Raw genomic sequence first — 24,915 nt, 5'->3', positions numbered from 1 at the left:
GTTCACATTATCTGCCTGCCTGCTTTGTCTCCAGCCAGCTTGGGGAGTAGGAGAAAGACAGTCCACATAGAGTTCTCTACCTTCTGAGATTATTGACCAGTGTTGAGGGTGGGATGGGCCTTTAGAGGTAAAGTGCTGTGGCAGAGGTGACCCAGCCAGCAGAGGGACTGGCATTTGTCTAGGACTTGCCATCTGCTCTACACACTTGCTGAGGCCCTAGACTGCAGCAGCCAGGTGCTGGCTCTGGCTATCACCCAGAAGCCTCTGGGGCTTCTCTCACTTTGGAAAAGTGAGCATGGGTTGATGGAATTCATTTTCTCACTCATACTTTTTTGAGAATTTGGACTTAAACCATTTCAGACAAGCTGTACTATATTTATGCTTTTATGTCCTGTTATGGCAGCTCGATAGATTAATTTTATCTTATAAATTGCATTTTGCCTCCCCAGTGTTTTTATTCTCCCAGTTGTATCTTTGTGTTCTTCTCAGTTGCTTGGCTAAATTTCAAGTTTGCCGTTTTATTTTTCTTTCTCATTGCCAGGGCCTATAGCTCAGCCCGTTATGAGAGCAGCCTACCAGGACAACCCAGGCAAGCAAGAAGGACCTGAAACCACACACTCTGCTTGGAGAGACAAGGAAGTGGAGAGTGACCAATACACAAGCTTTGAGATCGGTGAGAATTCAGCCACTATGCAACAGCTACTGAGTACTAGGCATTGTTCAGGGCCGTTTTACATCAAAGTTCTTACTAGGCCCTGAAGATCCCTTTTTGGGGGCTTCATTATCGTTCCCGTATAACACAAAGGACAGATGAGGTTTTGTGAAAATGACTGACTGATGATCTCATGGCTGGTAGGGAGGCAGTAGAGTCAGGGCACAACAGAATGTCAGTGGGGCTTACTGTTCTATTTTCAGACTCCTCTGCAAGGCAGAGGGCGGGTTCAGGCTGTTTACCATGAGAAGACACAGTGTCATCTCTCCAGAGACCTCACACATCAGGGACATGGGATTGTAGCAGACTATTACCGTACTGCTTGGTGTTGGCTGTTGATGAGTTGTACTCGTCTATCCAGGAGGAGTGGGTCCAAGGAGAGCCTGCTGCTGAGACCAAGACTGTGAGCTTTCCTAGTAGGTCAGTGGGGATGAGGCAGTGATGAGTGAGGACTCCAGCAAGTTGTATCCCCTCCCTTTAATTATGAAGTGTTATCAGCACACAAATATACACAAAGGACAGTACAACAATGATGTACGTTCCTGCCAGTCAGGATGAACTAGTGCTTATGCTTATTCTTTTTACCTTAGATCTTTTATCCCTTCACTAAAAACAAAATCACTCTTTTCTGGATTGAATTCACTTTGCAAGACATTATGGTCATCAGGAATTTTAAATCAGTGACAAGATGGCAGGGGATAACTAGCCTATTGAAAAAGACTGAGCTGTGGCCCCTGGGCCCCCTGCTGTGCATTCTCCCCAGGCTGGAGGTTGCTGTGCTGATTGCATGGTCTTGTGCTTTGGGGTGGTTTGGCTTTCAAGAAAAAGCTGCTGTGCCAGGCGGCCAAGTGCTGGTTAGCTCAACTGTGGGTCATGGTGTAAATGTGAAATGTCCTTCACAGGCTCATGTGTTTGAACACTTTGTCCCTATTTGGGGGTCCTGTCTTTAGAGGTTGTGGAATGTGGTTTTTGTTCATAGCTAATGATTAGTGGAGGCTTCTGGACTGTTCCTTTCCCACTCAGTACCCCTTTGTCACTAAGCTGCATTTATCTTTCTGAGTGTGCCTCCAGAGCTGTGCACGCGTGGCTGCCTCTGCTTGAATTCCCTGTTCTCTTCTTGCCTCATTGAAGCTTCATTTTGAAGTCCCCACCGAATATGTACCTTTTGTGGACAGGGTTTTTGAGTATCCTAGCACTTGAGCACAATTCTTTATTCAGTGACTAGCCATCTCGGGGCTGCATGCCATGGGTACAACTTAGCTTTGGCTCCTTTTTCAAGAACACTGTGGTAGGTGCTTGGGGAAGGAATGGAGGGCATCAGTTGTACAGGTACTATTGGTCTTACTCTTGAAGGTTTCGAGTTATCACTACTCAGGTAAACCCCAGTCATAGGAGTGGTGTGGCAGAAGACAACATTTGCAGTGTTTCTACTTTTTACTTTGGGTAGCTCCAGCTCTTAAAGCCTTGCCTTCCACTCCAGTAACACAACTCAGGTGAGGTGCTAGGTCCATCGGCAGGTCTTGGCATATACATGGTCTAAGTCCCAAGGCCTACCAGCTTGCAAGTTCAAGTATACACACACACATACACACACACACACACACACACACACACACACACACACACACACACACACACACACACACACATTTTCCCACAACAACATTCATACAGTTCTGACCAAACAGTGGAAGTAGTTTGCTTAGACCTTCATCAAGTGCTGCTGAGGACAGAATAGCAAAGTTACATTGTTTTACTGGTGACAGTGAGACTTGCTATGTATTAGTCTTAGAGCTGGGAAGTCAAGTCCCTGCCTCTGCTAAATCACAAGTTGTTGTAGACTGTGGACTTTCAAGAGGACTTCTTTTTTGTGGGGAAGGGCATGTGTCTTATCTTTTTTGTTAAAAATAGATTTTTCTCTCACATAATGTGGACTGATTATGGTTTCCCCTCCTTGTACTCCTCTCGGTTCCTCCCCACCCCCACTCCCTTTCTGTCTCTGATTTGAAAACAAGCAGGTTTCTAAGGGATAATAAAATATAGTCTTGGTGACAGCCTGGGTTGTTCGGAGATTCTTATAGGGCCCCTTTGGCCAACAGCTCAATTAGATATAACCTAATCCCAGTACTAAAAGCTTCATTTGGTGAAGAGAGTTGGACAGTTGGGACTGTCTTCTCCATTATTTGACGATTTCATTTAAATCATCTTCATATATGTATGTATTTTAGCAAGTGTCTGCTGTATTAAGTTTCTATACTACCTTGAGGGTATGGGAATGTTATGCTTGTTTCATCATTAGGAGCAGAGTTTAAAGTGGAAGTCTAAGTGTGAATGTGAGCATGCACACTCTCCCTGGCACTCTTAGTATTGTATACCCAAATATCAGGGCCATTCAGTCTCTCTCAAAATGACATTGGTATAGGAGTTACATTTGTCTTTGCGTCATGATTCCTTAACAAAAAATAATGTGACTAATCTTTAGTTCTTTGAGGGAACATTTCTTCTTGCTATCTAATGCAGGCCATAGTATAATTAGACTGCTGTGTTTATAGGGGTGCCCAACCTTTTGTCATTGCAGCATGACATTGTGGTCTACAGATATGTTGGGCTGCATCCATAGCTTCCTGGAACACATGTAACTTATGGAGTTAAGGTTGAATATGTGTACATATTTCCTTATCTTGGAGGATAACTCCCTGGAGCAAAATTTTTATTGAGTGATCTCTTGCTTGTTCTTTCTGTCCCTTACATTCTGAGCTCCAAGAACTTACCACATACCCTTTCCATCACTCATCCTGTGCCAAATACAAAGAAACAGATGAATGGCATGGTCCTTCCTTGATAACACATTATGCACTGTAGAAATGCTGTATTGAGAATACTTCCATTAATACATATACCCACTGTTTTCTAAAAACCATATGATGATGTTGGCATGGTAAACAGAGGTAAGAGTGGACTTGAGACTCTGAGGAACAAATTGTAGAACCTGTGGCTCCACAGAATGTTGATATGATTGTCTTTCTGAGAACTGTCATAGCTCATCTGGCCCAGCTCACATTGTTCCCCTTAAAGCCTTTTCTTAAGGTAGCTCTTGCTTGGATGTCTTCCATGATGATATCTTCCATCTTTGATAGGTTGGTTCTAGGAAAACAAGGGGCATTCCTGGGTTCCTTTACTGTTGTGTTCAAAAAACTATACTAGCCTTTTCCTGATGTTGTTCAGCTCTTTCTTCTCACTGAGGAGTATTCTTTGTACTTTACAAGTGAAATTCTAGAGGCTCAGAGTGGTTCATTAATTTTCTCAAGTAAGATTATTCAAAACAAAGTGGCAAAGCCAGTGTTGAAAACCAGGTCTGTTGATTTAAAAAAAGAAATAAATGGTATTTTTCAGGCCTAGAAAGATGGTCTTGGTAGTTTAAGAGCACTTACTGCTCTTGCAAAGGACCTGTCTCAGCACCTATGTCCAGGCAGCTCTCAATGGCCTCTGATACCAGTTCTGACCCGCCCTCCTGACCCCCAAGGGCACCCGTATGCAGCATGTGCTGCATAGACAGACAAGCAGGGGACTGCATAGCCCAAAGGTGAGCTCACAGAAAAAGGAAAATTAGACCTGAGCATGGAAGGACGAGTGGCCCTTGAGGGCACAGTACATGCAAAAGCATGGAAGCATGAAGCAGTGCGATGTAAGCTGAAGATTCTGATGATTTTGTGGGAACTGTCTGTGGGTGGTGTGTGGGCCTGATATGCCTCTAACTAGATCACAGAGTATGAGTACTGATGGGTTTTCGGTGTGTTGATGGTTTATCTGGTTAGATTAGAACATTAATCTGAGAAAGAGGATGGATTGAGTAGTAAAATGGTATGATAGTCAGCTTTCTAGAGCATGACAAAAATTCCTAAGACAATAGTTTAAAAGAATAGAAAGTATTTTGGCTCATAGGTTCCAGCCCAGGGGCCTGTACTTGGAGCCTGTGGTGAGGGAGAATATCATATGGGATGGGGTAGAGTATAATTGTTCACCTCATAGTGTCTAGGAAGCCGAGTGTGGGCAGTAGTCTTAATATCCTCTTCAGTGATGATTTTCTTCTACTAGGCCTACCTCCTAAACACAGTACAACCTTCCATCAATGCTGTAAAAACCATACTTTAATGCATGGGCTTTTGAATATTTAAGATTCAGAATTGAACTATGGGAAACACTACAGGCAGGTGGCTTTTGTGTTAATGTTGACTCAGCCATGGCAGAGGGGATACTGACAAAAATTAGTATTTGATTTTCAGATTCTGAAATGTGTCCGCCTGATGACCTTGCTTTATTACCAGCATGCAAAGAGATCACTGAAGACTTACTAGGCCCAACCTCCGTAGTCACTTACTTGAATTCCAAAAGTCAGCTCTCCGTTAAAGTCAGTGTGATTGGGAGTGACCAGTCTGAGAACATCAATAGCCCCAATGACACAGAAGACTTAAAACAGAAAATCCACAACTTGCAAACTGAGCTGAATGGCTACCGGAACTTCATTGTCCAGTTACAGAAGCACTCTCAGTGCAATGAGGCCATTATCACAGTTTTGTGTGGGACAGAAGGGTCTACAGATGGCTTGAACAAGCCTAAGGGCAGTATTGATGAAGACGAGATGACATTTTCAAGTTTGCACCAAGTACGATATGTGAAGCACATGAAAATCCTCCGTCCACTCACCCCAGAGATGATTGACAGAAGGATGCTAGAGGGCCTCAAGCAGCAGCTGGTGGAACAGGAGCAGGAGCTACAGAAGGAGCAAGATTTGAACTTGAAACTTTTCAGTGAAATCCATAACCTGCAGAACAAGTTCCGAGACCTCTCCCCTTCAAGGTACATCCTATTTCTTCCTGCTCCATCCAGCCTCCTTCCTATTAAGCCTACAGTTCTCCTAGGCTGTTGCTAGGCAGGAATCCTGGAGCTGTGGGGGATGCTGCTTCTTGGACAGGTAGAGTGTCCCCTGGGGAAAGCTTTACCTGGGGTTCAGGCAGCCAGGGGGAGAGTGAAAAGCTAGGCCACACGCCATTGTTATATGCACAGTAGGTAGGAGGTGTGCAGCCTCTGAGATTGGCAGGGCGGGTGCTGCCCTCCTCAGGCTGAGGATTCAGGGTAAAAGCTCCACAGCAATCACTCGGAATGGCAGTGTGTTTGCTGAGCTGCAGTGTTTATTTTTGAACTGTGTCATTGGCTTTTGCCATGTTGTGGAAGTAAAACAGATGTCCTAGGTAGGTTGGGAGGAATATAAATGTTTTCCATATCTTTACCCTTTAAGGTCATCTTAGAGAAATAAGCCTGTGTTGAAAGCAAGAAATTCTTAGGTCATGAAGATAATGCTTTATGGTTATAAATATATACATTTGCTTCATGAGATATGGCAAAATGGGATCATCTGTAAAGTTGACCTTCATTCGTTACTAATTTGAGACAAACACTGTTCTGAATTGTTAAAGAGCCAGAGTGATTTTTTTTTTTTTTCAAGACTTCCCAAGCAGCAAGACTGAGAGAAGCTTATTTATTGATGGGCTGTTGTATCAGCCCCCAGGCAGGAAGTGTTTGATTTTTGTTTGTTTGTTTTTTGTTTTGAAACAGTTTCACCCTGTAATTCAGGGAGGCCTCAAACTTACAATCTTCCCTGCTTCAGCCTCCTGAGATCTGAGATTGCAGGTGTGTATCACCCCAATAGGTGAGGAACTTGATTATTTAACCCCAGACACACTAAGCAGGAGGCACTCTCAACTTGTTTTTATAGAAAGAGAAACTGAGTCTCAAAGAGATTGCTATGACTTGCCTGTGAGTATTCTAGTCAGAGCCACTGGCCAGGGTTCAAGCCCACACTTTCCCACTCTTCCTCCTCCATAGAATTGGCCCCCACCTCTAAGGTGGGTGTCATGTGATTTGCTTGTAGGTTATTGGTATTAACAATGGTCATGGTGAACTGAATTGCCTGTCAGGCCACTCTGGATCAGCTTGCTGTGGCTACTTTTCCTCTCTGAGTTTTTGTCTCTGCTTGCTCTAACACTCCTAGGCCTGTAGAAAGAAGGGTAGTACCTGGTGGTAAGGAGGTGGTATTGGATGGAAAGTTTGCAGTCTGTATGTTTGAAAAGCAAAGCTTTACCACCTAAGTACCTTTGAGAATGATTTCCTTTTCTGCATGAATCCATTTGTGGGAATCCTGGGAGACCTAGGTACTATAAGATAACTTGTTTCCATGGCTGATGGGCCCCAATTACTCAGTAAGTGGTGTAGCTAGGAGTCCAGCTCTTTCAGTTGGAAGTCAAGAGTCCTGTCTTTTTACCTTTGCTATACATATGTTTGTACTTGGTGAGAATTTTTGGTGGGTCCCTGATGCTTGGGGCACTTGTTTCTACAATTCAGAATGGTGTCTTTGAAGAGTGTATGGAAACTAATTGTTCTCCTGAGTCCTTGCCAATCTATGCTTTAATTGGGGGCTTTCTAAGGTTAAAAATATTGCAGGAGAATCTCTGTTCAAGCATTTGTTGGCTGTTTGAACTCAAAGAAGGAGTGACCTTGTACAGTTTCAATTTTTCTAAAGTATATATGCTTGTACAGCTCCAGGCTTTCAGAAATTATGCTCTGTCATTTTTCCAATTAGTGTTAAGGTCACAAAAATTCAATTCTAAAATGACACACACATTTTCCTTCCCTCTTTTATCAGATACGATTCATTGGTTCAGTCCCAAGCCAGGGAGCTCTCCCTTCAGAGGCAGCAGATTAAGGATAGCCATGACATCTGTGTCATTTACCGTCAACACATGAGCACCATGATCAAGGCATTTGAGGAGCTTCTGCAGGCCAGTGATGTGGACAGTTGTGTGGCTGAGGGCTTCCGGGAACAGCTAACACAGTGTGCTGAGCTGCTTGAGCAACTGGAAAAGCTGTTTCTCCATGGTAAGTGGGTTGAGGCACTGATCCTAGACTCTCTGTGACTTCTTGCATGGGCACTGACAGAATTCACTCCTTGGCCTTGCTCATCTCCTTCCCAGCCAACACACACTGACCTGTTGTGCCATTAGGCCCAAACAGCCTTCTTCCTCGTTGCTTTTCTCTTTCCTTCTTTCTTTCTCAGCCATCTTATTGGGTAAGTTCTCCTTGACAATCTCTATAAGATAGCAATGCTTCTGTCACTCACTGACCTTCCCTGTCCACCTCTCCTCTTTTATTTTTCTTGGTTTTCACAGTTGAAGAGTGAGTGAGTCCAGTTTTATGGTATAGTGACTGTAGCCCATGACAGGAAGTACCTCATCTGTGATCATGGCAGAATGAATGGCTGAGCTTGGATTTTACATCTTATCTCTTAGTGTAAATCTGTTCCCACTACGTCTATTTGTATCCTTCTTGGTATCTTAGTTGTTATTTGATTGAAACATCATAGTGACCTTGGAAGTGGGTAGTGATAACTGAGTGTCTTAGTCACTGTTTTATTGCTGTGAAGAGGCACCATGACCAAAGCAGCTCTTACAAAAAGAAAGCATTTATTTAGGATTTGCTTGCAGTTTCAGAGGTTTAGTCCATTATCATCATGGTGGAGAGCATGGCAGCATTCAGGCAGGCACTGGAATAGTAGCCGACAGCTGCATTATGATCTTTAGGCAGAGAGACAGAGGCAGAGGACTGGCCTAGCATGGGCTTTTGAAGCCTCAAAGCCCACCCCCAGTGACGAATTTCCCCCAGCAAGGCCACAACTCCTACTCCTTATAATCCTTTCAAATAGTGCCACTTCCTGGTGATTAAGCATTCAAATATATGAGGCCATTCTGATTCAAACCATCACATTCAATTTTGTTGATGATTAAGCCTGGGGGTTAGGAATATTACTTTCATATCCAAGTTTGAGGGTCTGCCATGACAAATAATCACTGAGTCAAGCTGTTTAGACCAGAGCTCTGGCTGCTCTGTAAGCTGTAGACCTTCTGACTTTCCTTACCTATAACCTCAGCACTCCAGTACCTAGTTAGAACATCACTCTAAGGGTTAAATGGTAGTTGTGAGGCATTAACCCTGTGAGTAACTATGCCTCTCATGACAAACTGCTTCCTAACATATGTGTTTATAGTGAGTTAGGGCTTACCCCTCAGAACTATGAGCTGTACATGTGAGGAATCAGGTCTTAACTGAGGAAAGTAAGCTGCCCAGAGACATAGTGGACTTGGTGAAATCAGGGTTGACTGCCCTTCTGTGTCCATTCACACAGAACAGATAGTTTACTATGGTTCCTGTATGTGCAGTTTAATTCCAGGATGAGCACAGAGTAGTTCTGATTCCCATTGGTGTTTTTCCTAAAGGCCTGTCATAGACTAGGTTTCTGGTATTTGTTCCCTAAGAGCTTTGAGGGTCAGAGTTTAGGAGCACTAGATGGTTTGCAGTTTTATAAAATTTGCTCTCTTCTGGCTCATATGTTCTAAATATGATCACTTTCACTTTACTGATACCAGGCACATTTTACTATGGAATGACAGATAGATAGATACCTCTTTTTGGGGTCCTGGAGAAGTCTCATAAATGATCATCATCCACATATGCAATCAGCAAGAGCATTTATTATCTCGAGAGTAAAGGTATCAGCATGCTGGGGCCACCCATCCGACACAAAGGCAAAGTGTCGACTACCCTGAGAGGAAGCACAACTAAGGGACATTCCTAGGGCAGTTAAGTCATCTCAGATATGGTTGGCTTAAGCAAGTGGCAATCATGTTAGTTCATTCTAATTGGCTAGAGCTAGTCAGGGGCTAGTTAATGCTACAGCTTTTCCATTTTGGGGTAGGCCTGGACAAGTGCCAGGCTTTGCCTTTATTTGGTATCACCTTCAGGGGAGGTGGGGGTGAGGGTGGGGGTCAGGCCTAGTAGTTCAGTTCTCCTAGTCCCTATTGCCAGGCGCAACAGTAATTAATCACCCTTTGTTTGTGGCTTTCTCAGAAATTGCCTGCTCACTTTTAAGAGCAGGGACGGAGGCCTAGTTCTTAACTGAGTTATTAGGACAGGCTGTCATGATAGTTGCCTGGCCCTCTCACTTCTCTGATTGTATCATTCACACAGCCATACATGGGCAGCCTTGAGTTTCTGTGCCTGGACCCTTTCAGCACATGTGTATTTTTTTATGGTAACAGGACCCTTGGCAACCTCTCCCATTGCTCAGTGATAGATAACACACATTAAGCTTTAGTGGCTGGAGAACATCCTTCTGTATAAATGTCCCTTGCCTTATTTGATGATTCCCAGGGGATGGACACTTAGGTTGTGTCCATTTGGAGACTGTTATAAAGAACGCTGAGTTGGAACTTGGTGCATCCTTGCTATTTCTGTCACAGAATTTGGTGGGCAGAAGAGTCTAAGAAGCAGGGTGGGCAGTAATGTGCTTTCTTGATGCTTGCTAAGGACAGAGGTGGGAACCAATGATCCCACGAGGGGTCTTGAACTCGACAAGATGCTATAGAGTATGCATTTTTCTGGGGTGGTGGTCTGTAGCTTTCACATTCTCCACAGAGCCAGGACCCAGAGTAGATCAGGAGCTGAAGTTGCAGTCAGGTTTCCCAGTGTAGCCTCATCAATGGTGTCTCCAAAGACAAGTATGTTTTCCTCAGATATAATTGAGCAAAGTACTGGATTGGGTGCAGAGATGGTTGGGAGAATGAACTTGGTATGGATGTCAGGGCTTAGCCACTTGAATAGAAGGCAGTCAGTATGGAGCCTTTGCCTTGACTCTCTTCCTTGTTCTTCTCAAGACTTTCCGTAGTCTGTCTGATGGAGAAAACAGTGAGGAGATGCAGACAGTGGTTTTCATTGTATGTTTGCTGTATTCTCAGGAGGAGATGTGCATTACCCTCATTTCCTAGAGGTTAGGTCACACAGGAGGTGGCCGAGCCTGACTTGCAGGTTTGATTTCACAGCCTTTTCTAACCCTGGGATATATGTGTCCCACTTACATTCCCGTTAGGCTAGGTGCTCTGACCGAGTGTTCCTGTTGCCTGGGCATTGAATTTCCCCTTCTGTAACTGTTCATACCAGCGCCTTTCTACACAGGCTGCACCCACTCTTTTATAGAGATTGTGCTGATCTTCTGAAAGCTTTTTTTTTTTTTGTTCACCCCAAGTAGAGGAGAGCTGGTTCCTGTTCTTTACTCTGGGTTATCTGCAACTCATACATAACAGTCTGATTTTGTGATGGAGGCTATCGCAGGAATATCACAGGGAATCAGAGATTGGAGTTAATGCCCTGGTTTATGGGTCATTCGCCTTTTAAGAGTCAGATATCCTCTGTGGAGGTAGTAACACTCACCTTAACAGAGTTGTTTGTAAGGATTAAGTGAGATTATTTAAAGTGTCTCTTGTTGCCCTTGGAAACAGTACAAGTTTGGGAGGAGACAGTAGCCATTACAAGAAAAGTTTTGGTCGCAACCAACGTGGCCCAGGCTGTCAAACAAAGGATTCTGACTCCTGTCACTTCCTCCATTTAAATTAGTTCCTGCTCCAGAGATACAGCCCAGAAGCCTGGCAAGGTGGTACAGGCTTATCTCCCAAGTGGGGTTGAGGAAAGAGGATTGTGGGTTTGTGATCAGCCTGGGATACATAGAAGATACTGCTTTAAACAAATGAAAAACATCAACAAAGTAAAACAGAAAGAAAATGAGAGGCAAAGCTCCCTCCCTCCCTCCCTCCCTCCCTCCCTCCCTTCCTCCTTCCCTCCCTCCCTCCTCTAATTTCCCCTCTGACTGAGGCTAGGCTGTGCTTATCTTCTTTGGAGTCCTCCACCACCACCATGCTGCCCCTCATCACCATACCCTATAATTGTCCCCTTGGAGGTAAGCTCACCACAGGCAGGCAGGACAACTCTGCATCCATCCTTGCATCCCCAGTATGGGCCAGGCTTTTTGGAGGAGCCATGGTAGACAGGAAGTAAGACACATGGGGTTGAATTGGAGATGCCAGGTGTTGGGGTTTGAGTGTGTGGGACAGGTGGAGTCTGAGTGAGAAGCTCTGTGCCCAAAGAGGCTTCTGAACGTCGACAGGGGACAGGCTGGGTCGGCCATTCACAAGTTACTCCTGTATTGTAGTCCCCTTGCTAGTCACACAAGGAAGGGAAAGCTAGCTTTTGTTTTTTGCTTTTTCTTAATTTCTGTTTTAAAAAGATGACACTCCCTCACTGCATGAGCTCACAGCTCTGAGGTTTGCCAGGGAAATGGGAGAAGTGTTTTCATGACATGCATCCCAAGCTCCTGCAATATCTGACAGATGGTATCCTGCCACCTGTGTGGAGGCAGTTTCCACCAAGAAACTCAGTTTATCACTTGTTACAATCCCCTCATGAATCACACAACGATAGCCATTTGTCACTTGCTTTAAAAGGACCCCATTGTGATGGGGGAACAGGTGTAATACAAGCTCCCCAAAAGATCTTTTATTTAACAGTGAGCAGACTCACTCTGGTGGTGGCATTGGAGCACTTCCTGCTGTGGGCATGGAGGCCAGTTCTTGGGTGGTTTTAAGATGGGCTCATGGCTCAAGATGCTTGAAGTTATCCCAGACCAAAGGCACCTATCCTGTGCACAAAGGAGATGACTCTCAGTCACAGTGATGCCCATACAGCAGGCCACCACCTTCTGTTTGCCTGGCAGTACTTGTATAGCTTCTAGCTGTTGGCAAAGCTCTGGGCTAAGTGGTTGCCTGTCCTGAGGTCTGTGAGTCAGAGGCTTCTCATCACCTGAAGGGTGGTTAACAGCCCCAGTGCCAATCTTTCAGAAGACAGGTGGCCTTCCCATTACAGATTGTCCTTCATGACTTTGAGATCCGACCCAGTCAGATGTGACTTTCTCCTTTTGAGGAGGAGTGCAGAGAGCAGACTTAGGGACTGCAGACTTGAGAGCATCTACCAGGCTGGTAGACTGTCAGCCTCTGCTTACATTGTGGAAGCCGTGGCATCACACTAGTATGGGAAAGATGACCATGAAGGTCCAGGCATAGGTCTTTGACTACACCTGCCATGCCCCTGCCCCTTACTGAAGTACAATGAAGTGGGAGTGGAGCATGGAGCCTTGGACTTGCACTTCCTGCTGCAAAGTGGAGGTAAGTGCTGACACTCTGGAATTATAGTAAGGCCTGAGGCAGAGAGTGAATGTAACAGAATTGTACTCAGGGTCTGGTGCCTCCTCACTGGACCATTTGTCTTCTGCCTGTGGGTGACAGTGCTGTACCGTGTCAAGTATGTGGTGACCTGCTGGGGTAGAGATGAAGCCTGGTTGCCATACAGGCCTCCCTGTGAGAACCATAAGCTGAATCACAAGGCATAAAGCAAACATGCTTGCTCTGGTGCCCTTTTCCTTGCTGGTGATGTTTGGGGACTTTTCCTTTGGGGAGTTTAGAGCACGATAGGTGCAGTCTAATTATAGTCTCATTTTTCAAGGCAGCAAAAGAAGGGCTTTTTTTTCTCTTTTTCTTTAGCCATGCATCAGTTTCTTCAAAGAACTCATCCTGGTCTGCAATTTCCAGAGTTTTGAAGTATTTTTAAAATAAAGTTGTTAGTGGCTTTGAAATCTGGGCCCTTGTATCCTTTCAAATGATGACACTCGGGAGCAGCGCACAGCGTCTTTTTCCCAACAGCATCCTGCGCTTGATTTTGTTTTCTTTTGTTGTTTCTGTTAGTCATTTCCCTTGCTGTCGACAGTGGCCTTTTCAACTACACTCGAATACTGCTTTCCCCACTAATCCCAGTTCTGAGAGTCTTTCCTGGGGAAATCATTTAAATGCAGATACAGCCATGTGCACAGATATATTTGTCTCACTTATTTACTAAAATGGAAAATTTGGAGATGACCTAAATACCCAGGAGGGAACTAACTGCAAGATCTAATCCATGTGTGCCTGCCATAGAATGTTAGCGTGGTCTCCACAATGGAGGTTTCTAAAACAAACTTAGTAAGAGAAATGCTTATAATAAAATGTGATGTGAAAAAATGAAGCCTGCATCATCTCTTCCCACATGCACGGAAGAAGAACAGAAGGCAGTTCAGGATCGTGCCTGCAGAGAGGAGGGGGGAGAGGGAGGCTCTGTGATTCTGTTGCCCACTCCTCACGGTGAGCATGTATCCTGCTAGTGCCAGAGGATTTTTGTGTTGTGTTCTGTAGTACTAGGGATGGAACCCAGGACTTCACATATGCTACACTGTACCACTAAGCTGTGTCTTTAGCCCACCTTTTATTTTGTATCTGTGTATGTTCATGTGTGTGTGCAGCGCTCCCTCTCCCTCTCCCTCTCCCTCTCCCTCTCCCTCTCCCTCTCCCTCTCCCTCTCCCTCTCCCTCTCCCTCTCCCTCCCTCTCCCTCTCCCTCCCTCTCCCTCTCCCTCTCCCTCTCCCTCTCCCTCTCCCTCTCCCTCTCCCTCCCTCCCTCTCTCTCTCTCTCTCTCTCTCTCTCTCTCTCTCTCTCTCTCTCTCTCTCTCTCTCTGTGTGTGTGTGTGTGTGTGTGTGTGTGTAAGATGGGGGCTGCTGGAGTGGAGGGCAGAGGCTGATGTCACATGCCTTCCTTAATTGATCTTCACCTTACGTTTTAAGGCAGGGTCTCTCATTCATCTTGGAAAATTCTTTTTTTTTTTTTTACTCCCCTGCCTGGCCAGGAAACCCTGGCCATCTTCTGCCTCTGCCTTTCCAGAGGGATTCTAGGCCTAAGCTGCCACATTAAAAAAAAAAAGAAAGAAAAAAGAAAAGAAAAGAAATTGCGGTTATGTGGTAAGCAATTTACCAACTAAGCTGTATCACTACCCCCAGAAATCCTTCTTAAAAACTTGTTGTTTTGAAAGAGTCTGGCTAAATTGTCTAAGCTGGCTTTAATTTATGATCCTCCTGCCTCAGCCTCCTGAATATTTAGGCTGTCAGGCCTTTGCCACTAGGCTCTGCTCTTGTCTCTGTTTTAGAGATAGAAAGAAGCTGCATCCAGAGATCACCACTGTGGCTGCTTTCTAGATTCGTTCCTATCATCTGGAACCAGTGCCTGAGCTAGTGTGTATGAACTGTGCACTAGGTGATCTCACTCCCAAGGTCTCTGCTCGAGAGCTTTAAGGCAGATCGTTGCCTCTGCAAACATGTGAACAAGCAAGTGTCAGTGAACAGTTTTTAAATGCTGTTTTCATCCTCTGATGTTCTTTGTGCTTCCAGGAAAATTAGCCGGTGTGGAACCGTGTCCCCAGAGTGAACTGCTAGAGAGGTGAGTGTGTAGCATTTGCTAAGAAAACCCCAGGACTGTCCAGCTTTGGTTTTCGTGCCAGTTTTTAAAGCTTAAGCCTCCCCTTCTTTCTGTAACTTTTATGCTTCTTGTAAATAAGGCACCAACACCCATAGAATCAGCAATGGTCACACAGCAACCAGAGTCCACCACTGTGGGTCCCGCAGCGTCACTCATTTGGCTCAGGTGACCTGTGGTATTTCTGTCAGTAACTGGAAGCAGGTCCTCCTGTAGATAGCTGAGGGTCCCACTGTCCTAAGCCTGGCACTTGAACACATGTCAGCTGATCTGTCTTCCTTCCCTCTCCCCCACCTTCCACCTTCTTCCTGCCCCTTGCCTCCTTACCAGACTCCGAGTTCTCCTGACTATGGGTGTGCGTAGCTGTATACTCCGCCACCTTCACTGAGCAGTGGGGAAGCTATTCCTCAGAGGCAGCTGGAACGGAACTGACCGTGGACCCTGCCAGCACCGTTTCTCTCTGTGCCAGGATCAGTTATTCTTGCCACACCACTTGACATAGTTACCTGAAGCACTTAACCATGTGGTGTGTACTGCATTCCCACCTGACTTGCTCCTCTCCAAAGAGAACAGCATTGGCTAGCACCAACGGGGTTTCCCCCTTGTTGCTTCTGATACCACAATTCAAGCATTTCATTCACACGTCAGGAGGAGGAACTTGTGGATCACAGCTGGGTACCTCTGTTGAGTGGAAGAGCTAGGACTGGAACTCGAGTCTGCCATGCTCCAGCACCAGTTTTTCTGCGCTGCCATTTGAGGATAAGGAGGATAACATGGATAATATACTTTCTTTGCTTACTTCTTCAGCCAGCTGACAGTGTTGAGGACTTTCCCACTTATGTCTAAAGGTTTTGATGCTCCAAATGCTGTGGAGCACCTTCTTTAATGTGTGTAGCCTTTGGGGAGGTCCTTGGAATGGAATGAAGAAATGGATAGTCCGCGATACAGAAGCATAGATGTCATTGGCATCACAGGGTCCACCAGTATCATACAGAGAGTAGGCAGGGAGGGGCCCTACCTCACTGGAGAATGCTTTTCTCAAGGCATCTGTGGTCATAAAAGAAACACTTCCCTCTGCAGTCTCACCAAAGATCCCTCCTAGTTCAACCTATGCATCCAGCCTTATTCTGCATCCTGCTGGCAGCTCTGGAGATGGACAGGAAGGCCTTTGAGTGGGGCTGGTCCCAGTTAGTCAGAGGATCTGAAGAATCAAAGTGACGGTGCTGGGATCTCCCTGGACTATGTCCATGGCCAATTAAAGGAGACATGGTTGGAGGGGCAAGCTTGGCCCACTGGGGAGTCCACAGAAGCTGTTTTTAGGACTTCTCTGCCCAACACTCTTCTACAGGACTAATTGGGTCTTTGAAGTGGGGAAAGTAAGGATGAGCTTTTTCGGACTTGCCATTCTGGAAGACCGAGTGTGTTCAGAGACTGAGTGGGAGGGAGGCAAGGAACCTCTTTCTGTCCTCTTCAACCAGCTGCTTCTCCTTTCCACCTCCGGTGAGTCTGCGGCTTTTCCTTTTGCTCTGCCGTTCTCAGTTGTAGACTCCGCACTCACAGGTCACTCCTGAGCTAATGAAATGGGTACTCTTGGCCCTCACTATGTGTCTGGAAGGCAGCAGCAAGCCTGGCATCCATCACACTGTCTGGGCTCAGCTGCACCCAGTGTTTACCTGTTAATGGATGCACTGCAGCTTCGGAGTCCTTTGCTCCTGTCTAAGTACATGAATAATGAGACTGGCCACTGACGAGAAGTAATAGGAAAAGGGAGGAGTGCAAAGAGCTTAAATTAAGGAGCTTATCTATAATGGAGAATCACATGGGCTTTTCACAGCATTCCGCTGTTTTGTTTTTTTTTTTTTTTCCTTGTGGCTTAGGTGGTCCTTGCAAATCCAGGTTACTAACCAGATGATTGCCAGAATGACTATATGGGAGCCTGCTGGGCGATCATGAAATCTTTGAGATTTTTAGGTCTAAGGACATCTCATGACTTTGGGATGGACTCCCACATTCTCCTGGGGCTGTGGGGCCAGATAGGCTTAGGTCTGATCTGAGTGGTGCCACTTGTGAACCAAGACAGCCCCTGGCTCATGATGAGCCTTGGCTTTCTCGATTGTAATGGACAGTAGTGCTTCCTTCTCAGAGACTGTCTGTGAGGACAAATAAAGATCCTGGGACAGAGCAGCACTTTGTGAACAGGTACCAATGAGGTATGCCTTGTCTCAGGCTGCTGCCCTGTAAATCACACTATGGGACAAGCACAGTCTCTTCCCTTCCTTTTCTTCCTTGTTTCCAGTACTGTGTTTATATTATTGCTTCTTCCCTTCAGTTCCTCCCGTACTCACCTCTTCTCAAATTCATAGGCTCTTCCTCTTTAATTATAAAATTGTTACATATATATATATATATATATATAAATTTATGAATACAGTCTTCACTAGATGATCTCAGTAGGTTGTGTTTGAAAGTGACTTTTCTTTTGATCTTGAAGGTTAAGGACCGAGGAAGACAACTTAACCTACCAACATCTCCTGCCTGAATCTCCTGAGCCTTCTGCCTCTCACGCACTGTCAGATGAGGAAATGTCCGATAAGTCCTCCCTGTCCCGAGACCAGAAGCCAGACAGTGAGACTGAGAAGTGTCCAGTGATGACGAGCTCTTTTCCTCAAGGTAAACGAAGCTTCACTAAGCATCCTAGGCATAATCAGGCCGTCTTGCCTTGAGGAGCAGAATGGGCTGATTTCTGACCATTTTGCCAATGAAAGGAGAGCCTGTGAGGACCAGAGCTGCTCATGGAGGGTGATTTATCACTGGAAGGAGCCATGGTGTTAAAAGTGTGGGTAGCAGCGAGGAAGTCTTTGTTTCCTTTTAAATGATGACTTGGGTGGTCTGCTCTTTTCAAAGGGTGGGTTGAAAGCACTTGAGACATGTCAGTGTTAGTTGTCTCAATTGTTTCTGCTCATCCTGAAGCAGTTCCCTTAAGGTGTGACTCTTGGCCGTGGGGTCAGGCCCTTTATTTTGGTCCACTCTGGCTGCTGCAGCTGAATCCTGCGGACTGAAGACAGCACAAATCCATCTCTCACAATTCTGGTGTGTGGAAAGCAGAGATCAGGGTGCCTCACAGGCAAAGTAGTTGAATTCTAATGAGCATCCTTTTCCCACTTGAATTCTGACATAGAGAAAGAAAGATCAGGGGGAATCCCTGTGGTCTGTGCAAGGACATTCATCCTATTCCTGTGCATTGCATCCTCATGACCTAATTTCCTCCACAGGCTCCACCCCCTGACACCATTACACTTGTGGTAAGGGCTTCAACATAGGAATTTCAGAGACACAGATGTTCTGCCTTGTTCTATTTCCAGATGTGGACTAAACTGACCAAATCAGCTTCCCAGGGACCTTCCCCCAATCTCCTTTTAGCTTACAGTCTCCATTTCTTCTGTTGCCATAGGAAGTTGGACTTAGTGTTTGTCATTCAGTGTATTTCAAAGATTTAAAGGATCATAGAGGCAGGCTAGATGGATTTGTGCTTAGCAAACTTTTCCACCGAAGGGGCAGACAGTGAACGTCTGTGGCTGTTCAGAGGTGTGTCCTCTTACAGGTGCACAACATGGCTATAGATAACGTGCATGGTCCAAATGAGCTGACTCACAAGAAGGCAAGATTGAAACACGGCCTATCGTTTCAGGCCTTTGATATTTGTAGGCTCTCACTGTACCTCTCTTGATGGTCTCTGATCTCTTGTTATTCCAGTGGGGTTTTTTTAAGGCACCACAGTGGATTCTGTAGCACAAACTGGACACTAGTACTCCTTGCTAAAAACTCTTAACACTAAATTAGGTAAGGCGTTACTTTCAAAAATAGCTGAAGCTTTTGGTTTAAATAACTAGATTTCTTTTGTTTTGTTTTGTTTTGGTTTGGTTTGGTTTTTTTTTTTTTTTGGTTTTTTCGAGACAGGGTTTCTCTGTGTAGCTTTGTGCCTTTCCTGGATCTCGCTCCGTAGACCAGGCTGGCCTCGAACTCACAGAGATCCGCCTGCCTCTGCCTCCTGAGTGCTAGGATTAAAGGCATGCAGATGGGGAAGTCCTACCAATATGTCAGTGATACTAGAGGCAAGCCTTTGCCCCATGGTGTCCTCTGAGGCTTCTCTGGACACTCAGGTCCCACATCTTAGACATACCTAGAATATGACCTGCACATTCTTGGTACAACTTAGGAAGCAATCAAATCTTCCAGTGGCCAGTCACCTGGACCTGATTTCCTGGGGTTTTGGGTGGTATCCCTTAGAGATTTTTGTGAGTACTTGATTTTTCCATCTCTTCTGGTTGTGGGTTCTGCCTTCACCTACTTCAGGTTAGACTATAAATCATTTCTCTGTCCTCAGAGCAACCTTCTTCTGTACTTAGTCCAGTGTGGCACAGTCCCTCTCCAAGATCCTGGGACCATTGCATGAGGTCTGGTCGCATGAGTGGAGATGCAGCTGGAATGGATCATTCAGAGGAGATGTGATCCCTTTTTTTCTATGTGGTCTTGAACAGAGCTCTCTTCTGCCCATCACTCTATTTTGTTTTTAATATGATAAGAGATAACAGCTAAAATAAGTAAAAATTTGATTTTTCCAAATTGCCTGGAGGTTCAGCCTGTCCCCTCCCCTGTCTCTGTTTGGCAGGGATGTGCCTGGGCTGCCTGTGCATCTCTAGCTCTTGTCTTGAGTAGGAACCCAGTTCTCTGGAGCCATTGAATCATATCCACTGTTTCTTTTGGGTTTATTTCTCTTCAGCCTTTTCTTTTCTGCATCTGTTTTTCCTTTTGTCACGTTTGTAATCTGTATAGAGAGATAGTTTGGCATTTTTTTTTCTTTGCTCACTTAACATTCTTCCATAGACTTTCTGGCATGTTGTAAGATAATGTCACTTTTAGTGGCTTTAGAGCAGGCCTTTGAATGGCGGAAGCGCAGTTTTCCTTCTGTTCCTAGAGCTCAGCATTTAAGTCCTTGCTACAATCTCACAATTGTAAACAGTGCTGCAGGGGGTCTTGAACACAAAGCCTTCCTCTTTGAGGGCATTTTCTTAATATAGATTCTCGAAATTAGAACTACCCAGCAAAATATACATACTTTTTTTTCTATTCTTTTTTTCTGTGTGTGGTAGCTTTCTATAGGAATTATGATTTTTACGAGTTAGCACTTATTGGAAGAGTTTACTGTAAGGTGGATCCTTTTCTCCCATTTTGGAAAGGCTGGTATAGTATTTCCTTCTCGTCAGAATGGCTGCATAATTAATACACGGTGTCTAATTCCACTGGGAGTCTTTCCTCCAGCCCATGTGATAATTCTCACTCCCAGCCAAAGACTTTGTGAAACATGGCTTTTGTGGAGCAGCATCACCCCACAGCCAGCAGTGTGTGACTCAAGTAAACCAGCAAGGAAGGTGGCAGTCCAAACCAGTGAGCTCCTGGCTGACTCTGGGCTGATGGACTTCGGGAAGAAGGTTGGCAGGACCTCGAGGCTGGGCCGGGAGGACCAGTGCTGGGCACACCACGAGTGTGCCCAGACAGCCTTACCACCGTGCTACTGCAGCGGGAGGCAGACATTCCACCAAATGACTTGCCACACTTCTGGCATTAATAGGAGATAGCTGAAGGTCTGGGAATTAAGTCATCTCATAAACATTCAAATTCATGGCAAAATTACTATTTAATTAGGAAAAGATCTGTAACATTGTGCTACTTTTAAATGAAAGCCATTTTGGAGGAATTAAAACTGGGTCATAACATTAGTATAATGTTTTAAAACAAACATTACTAAGACATACTGAGTGTACCCTAATTGATGAATTAAAGACATTAGTTTTGCCTTTGGATACTTAATGTGATTATGTTTTAAACACTGACTCTGAAAATCCACCTCTAGAGTGAAACTATGCTTCCTTCTTTCTCTGTTGAAGTGCAGCAGAGGGTAAAAAAATAATACATGCTTATCCTAAGAAATTTGGAAAAATTAAGTTTTTATCTGTTAAGTGATATGCTAAAATGTCAAATGGAGGTTTAAAAAACCCCAAAATCTATCACCCTGAGGTAACTACAATTAATATTTCGTTGTAATTGCTTCTTTGGTGTGTTTGTTTCTACTATCTGTATGTTCTTAAATAAAGCTGTGATTATGTTGTAACCAATTTCATATCTTTTGAAATTTAACATAATAACATAATACATTTCCATGGTATTTATAGTCTTCATAACATAATTGAATAACTGTGTAATTCCTCATCGTAGTGAATGGACCTCGGTTCAATGAACAATTTGAGCTGTTTCAGTTTCCTGTCACATGTAATACTCAGATGAGTATTTTCATGCATTCTGGCAAGTGCCTATGAGAATCTCACATGAGCTCCTTAAATAGACTCCTGGAAGTAGAACTATATGGGAAACGACATTGGAGAACTTTCCTAAAACTTAGGATATAAATAGCCCCAGAAGGTCATAAGCATTTATGCTCACACAGCAGGTGATCTCAAGATCATACTTTTTATTGCCTCTCTCACTAGCATTGTTTTAAGTCTTGAAATTAATGAATGATAAATGGATAACATACTCACTGCAAAAAAAAAAGAAAGAAAGAAAAAAGAAAAAGAAACTAGCCTTGAAAACTATCTGGATTCATTATGAAAGTAGCTTAATCAACTATAACTCTCAGGCAGTCCAGGCTGACTTGAAAGTGATCTGTTAGTTTCACCATAAGGAAGATTTTAAATTAATATTTGATATTGAGAAGAATAAAAGGCTACATTAGAGTGAGCATTAAAATTGTATGGAGTATAATTTTTGTGTGTGATGTAAAGTTGCTTCCTCATGGAGGGCTGCAGAGAGCCATTACGGAGCCATGGCTATGGGCTGTGGGAAATAGCTTGGCCTCCCCCAAGCTTGGGAAAGAATTGCCAGCTGCTGACTATTTCAATACATCCAATACTGTTGAAATTTCAAGATCTCTGCATAATCTATAAATTATTCAATTTGTTGGGGGCTTCAAACTTTAAATTTAAAATATTCTTCCTTCCTACAGACTTACTAATGGAACACATACAGGAAATTCGAACTCTGAGAAAGCGTTTGGAAGAATCTATTAAAACGAATGAGAAGCTCCGGAAACAGCTGGAACGGCAGGGGTCTGAGGCTGACCAAGGTAAAGAAGGACTTTCCCAGGCTAAGGGATGGGATTGGGTGGGTTGCTGCTCTGTGATATGTTTGCCTGAAGAGGCTTTCTGTGAACCAGGTGGGATGGAGAAGTTGGCCAGCCTCTGGGGTCCTAAACTGCAGCAGGGTCCTCACTGTAGAGGTATAGATAGGGATTCTAAAATAGAATAGAACAATATTTTGCCTTTTCATCAATAATCGACCATAAATTATCAGCATTTATCAGTCTGGCAAATCTTTCAGGCCAAAGAAGGCCAGCAGTATTCCTACCCCACCACAGTTTGAAGGGAGTGGTCTTCCTTGAAAACTGAACACCCATAAGACACTCCTTCACACAGTTCAGAAACCAACTGCTCCACGCTGTACCTGTTAACCCTTCCCTCCCTCCTTCCCTCCTTCATAGCTTCATTGTATTGTTTAAGTTGGTTGGGTTGACCTGGGTGTGGATGTAGCTCTTCTGTTGATCAGTTTTGTGACTTTGGGCAACTCACTCTAGTCTTAATTGTTTCAGGAAACAGGGTTTTTCTGATGTTAAATGAGGCAGTGTCAGTGCTCACTTAATAAATAGTTGCTTTTATCACTGTTGGTTTTATTTTACTATTTCATGTAACATGGCCAGTTTAACTTTCAGTCTTTCAATGCTCTGCAATGGGTGAGGACCCTGATGCCGTTTTAGAGATGAGATCACTGAGTTCTAGAAAGGTAGGACTCATTGGTAAAACTCAAGACTTGGACAGCAGTCCATTTCTTGTTGCTCTATAGTTCACACCATAAGGCAGCTTCTGGGAATTCTGGGAGTACTACAGTTCCTGCTACGGTTTGCAAGAAGCTTCCAATCCTCCACCCGGGCTTCCACTCATCCCGTGATCCTTCATCCTCCTCCCTCACAAGGAGGAAATTTGATTAATTTGAGTTATTAGTTGTGTCAAACACGGGAAAGAAATACATGCCTGGACCCTTGATGTCCACTCTTAGTAATGCCTGAGTTAGATTCATTCTGTTTTATATTTCCCCCAGCAAACCCAATTATAGAATTATTTGGGGGGTTCAAATGGCCACCCACTACAATGGAGCCCAAAATTGCTCTGGAGAGTAATTCCCTCTGACAAGGAAGTTTACAGAAAGGCACTCATAAAATATTCAACATCGTGGAAAGACGTACTCTTCTCACCATGCTGTCACAGTTTCTGGAAAGACAAAACTAAAAGCAGTCCTGCCTCCCCCACCTCCTCCCCACCCCGATTTGAGATGCTCATCTTGGGGACAGGTCTGAAAAGGTCAGGATTCCTTTTGATGTCAAGGGATAATGTTGTCAATAACTGTTATCGTATGCCTTAGAGCCTCCAGCTCACTGCCAGGTATCTGGGCTAACTGTGGAGGCGGTACTCAAAGCAAAGTCTTGCCTCATAGTATCCAAATGGTCCTCCATAGGTCAGTTGGGTCTGGTTAGGCTTAGTGAATCAGGGATGTTTTATGGCCTGTTGTTTATTTATTTTCAAGTAATACCTTGGCATTGATCAGTGTCAATGTTGGGATTTCTGCTGCTTGTTCTGATCAGTCTGTTGCTCTCTTGGGGCCTCACTCTCCATTCATCTAGATACTAACACTGATGATAACCATGGAACAACAGCATGGGTGTTTTTATTGTGCTAACCAAGACTTGAGGGGAGTTAGGCAACTTGCCTAATGCCTTGCTGGCAATGGTCGAGAGACAGCCAGAACTGACCTACTCTGGTGATGGGATGGCCAAACACCCTAATAGTTGTGCCAGAAACCCCATCCAAGGTCTGAGGAATCTGGATGCAGAGATCCACGGCTAGGCCCCAGGTGGAGCTCCGGGAGTCCAATTAGCGAGAAAGAGAAGGGTTTATATGAGCGAGAATCGTTGAAACCAAGGTTGGATAAAAAGCACAGGGACAAATAGCCAAACGAATGGAAACACATGAACTATGAACCAAAGGCTGAGGGGCCCCCAACTGGATCAGGCCCTCTGAATAGATCTCTGAAGTATTTGAAGGCCACCTGGCCAAACATCCTAATTGTCATGCTAGAAACCCCATCCAATGACTGAGGGAACCAGATGCAGAGATCCACGGTCAGGCCCCAGGTGGAGCTCCAGTAGTCCAATTGGTGAGAAAGAGGAGGGTTTGTATGAGCGAGAATTGTTGAGACCAAGGTTGGAAAAAGCACAGGGACAAATATACAAATGAAAGGAAACACATGAACTATGAACCAATAGCTGAGGAGCCCCCAACTGGATCAGGCCCTCCGGATAAATAAGACAGTTGATTAGCTTGATCTGCTTGGGAGGCATCCAGACAGTGGGACCGGGTCTTGTCCTCAGTGCATGAACTGGCAGTTTGGAACCTGGGGCTTATACAGGGACACTTGGCTCAGCCTGGGAGGAGGGGACTGGACCTGCCTACACTGAATCTACCAGGTTGAACTCAATCCTCGGGGGAGTCTTCGCCCTGGAGGAGATGGGAATAGGGGGTGGGAATCTGCGGCTGATATGTAAAATTAAATTTAATAAATAAATTTTAAAAATGAAAATAAATTTAAAAAATGAAAAAACAAAAGAAGCAGGAGATAGGCAGGAACTCTGGAATGATCCCAGAGTTCCCGGGGATAAGTAGGGGAAGATGGTGGGAAGAGATATTTGTGAATAAAAGCTAATCTGATTTCATTTTGTATGACTCACCTGCTGGAGAATAACTTCTGTGGAGTGGGGAGAATATTTC

The 24,915-nt window shown here is 44.6% G+C and overlaps 1 protein-coding gene across 13 annotated transcripts in view; it reads left to right on the top strand.

Annotated features, from left to right (window-relative positions):
- The window catches only part of Cdk5rap2 (CDK5 regulatory subunit associated protein 2), a 194,033-nt gene that overhangs the window by 144,909 nt on the left and 24,209 nt on the right, over positions 1–24,915 (top strand). For all 13 annotated transcript variants that reach the window (XM_076564372.1, XM_076564381.1, XM_076564376.1 and 10 more), the window contains 6 exons: positions 542–673; positions 4,996–5,569; positions 7,413–7,645; positions 14,899–14,947; positions 17,475–17,653; positions 22,044–22,163. In XM_076564372.1, coding sequence (XP_076420487.1) covers positions 542–673; positions 4,996–5,569; positions 7,413–7,645; positions 14,899–14,947; positions 17,475–17,653; positions 22,044–22,163 — 1,287 coding nt within the window. The remainder of the gene's footprint in view (positions 1–541; positions 674–4,995; positions 5,570–7,412; positions 7,646–14,898; positions 14,948–17,474; positions 17,654–22,043; positions 22,164–24,915) is intronic.

This window comes from Peromyscus maniculatus, chromosome 2 (assembly GCF_049852395.1).
Source record: "Peromyscus maniculatus bairdii isolate BWxNUB_F1_BW_parent chromosome 2, HU_Pman_BW_mat_3.1, whole genome shotgun sequence".
Lineage (NCBI taxonomy): Eukaryota > Metazoa > Chordata > Mammalia > Rodentia > Cricetidae > Peromyscus > Peromyscus maniculatus.
This window is presented reverse-complemented; position numbering and strand designations above follow the sequence as displayed.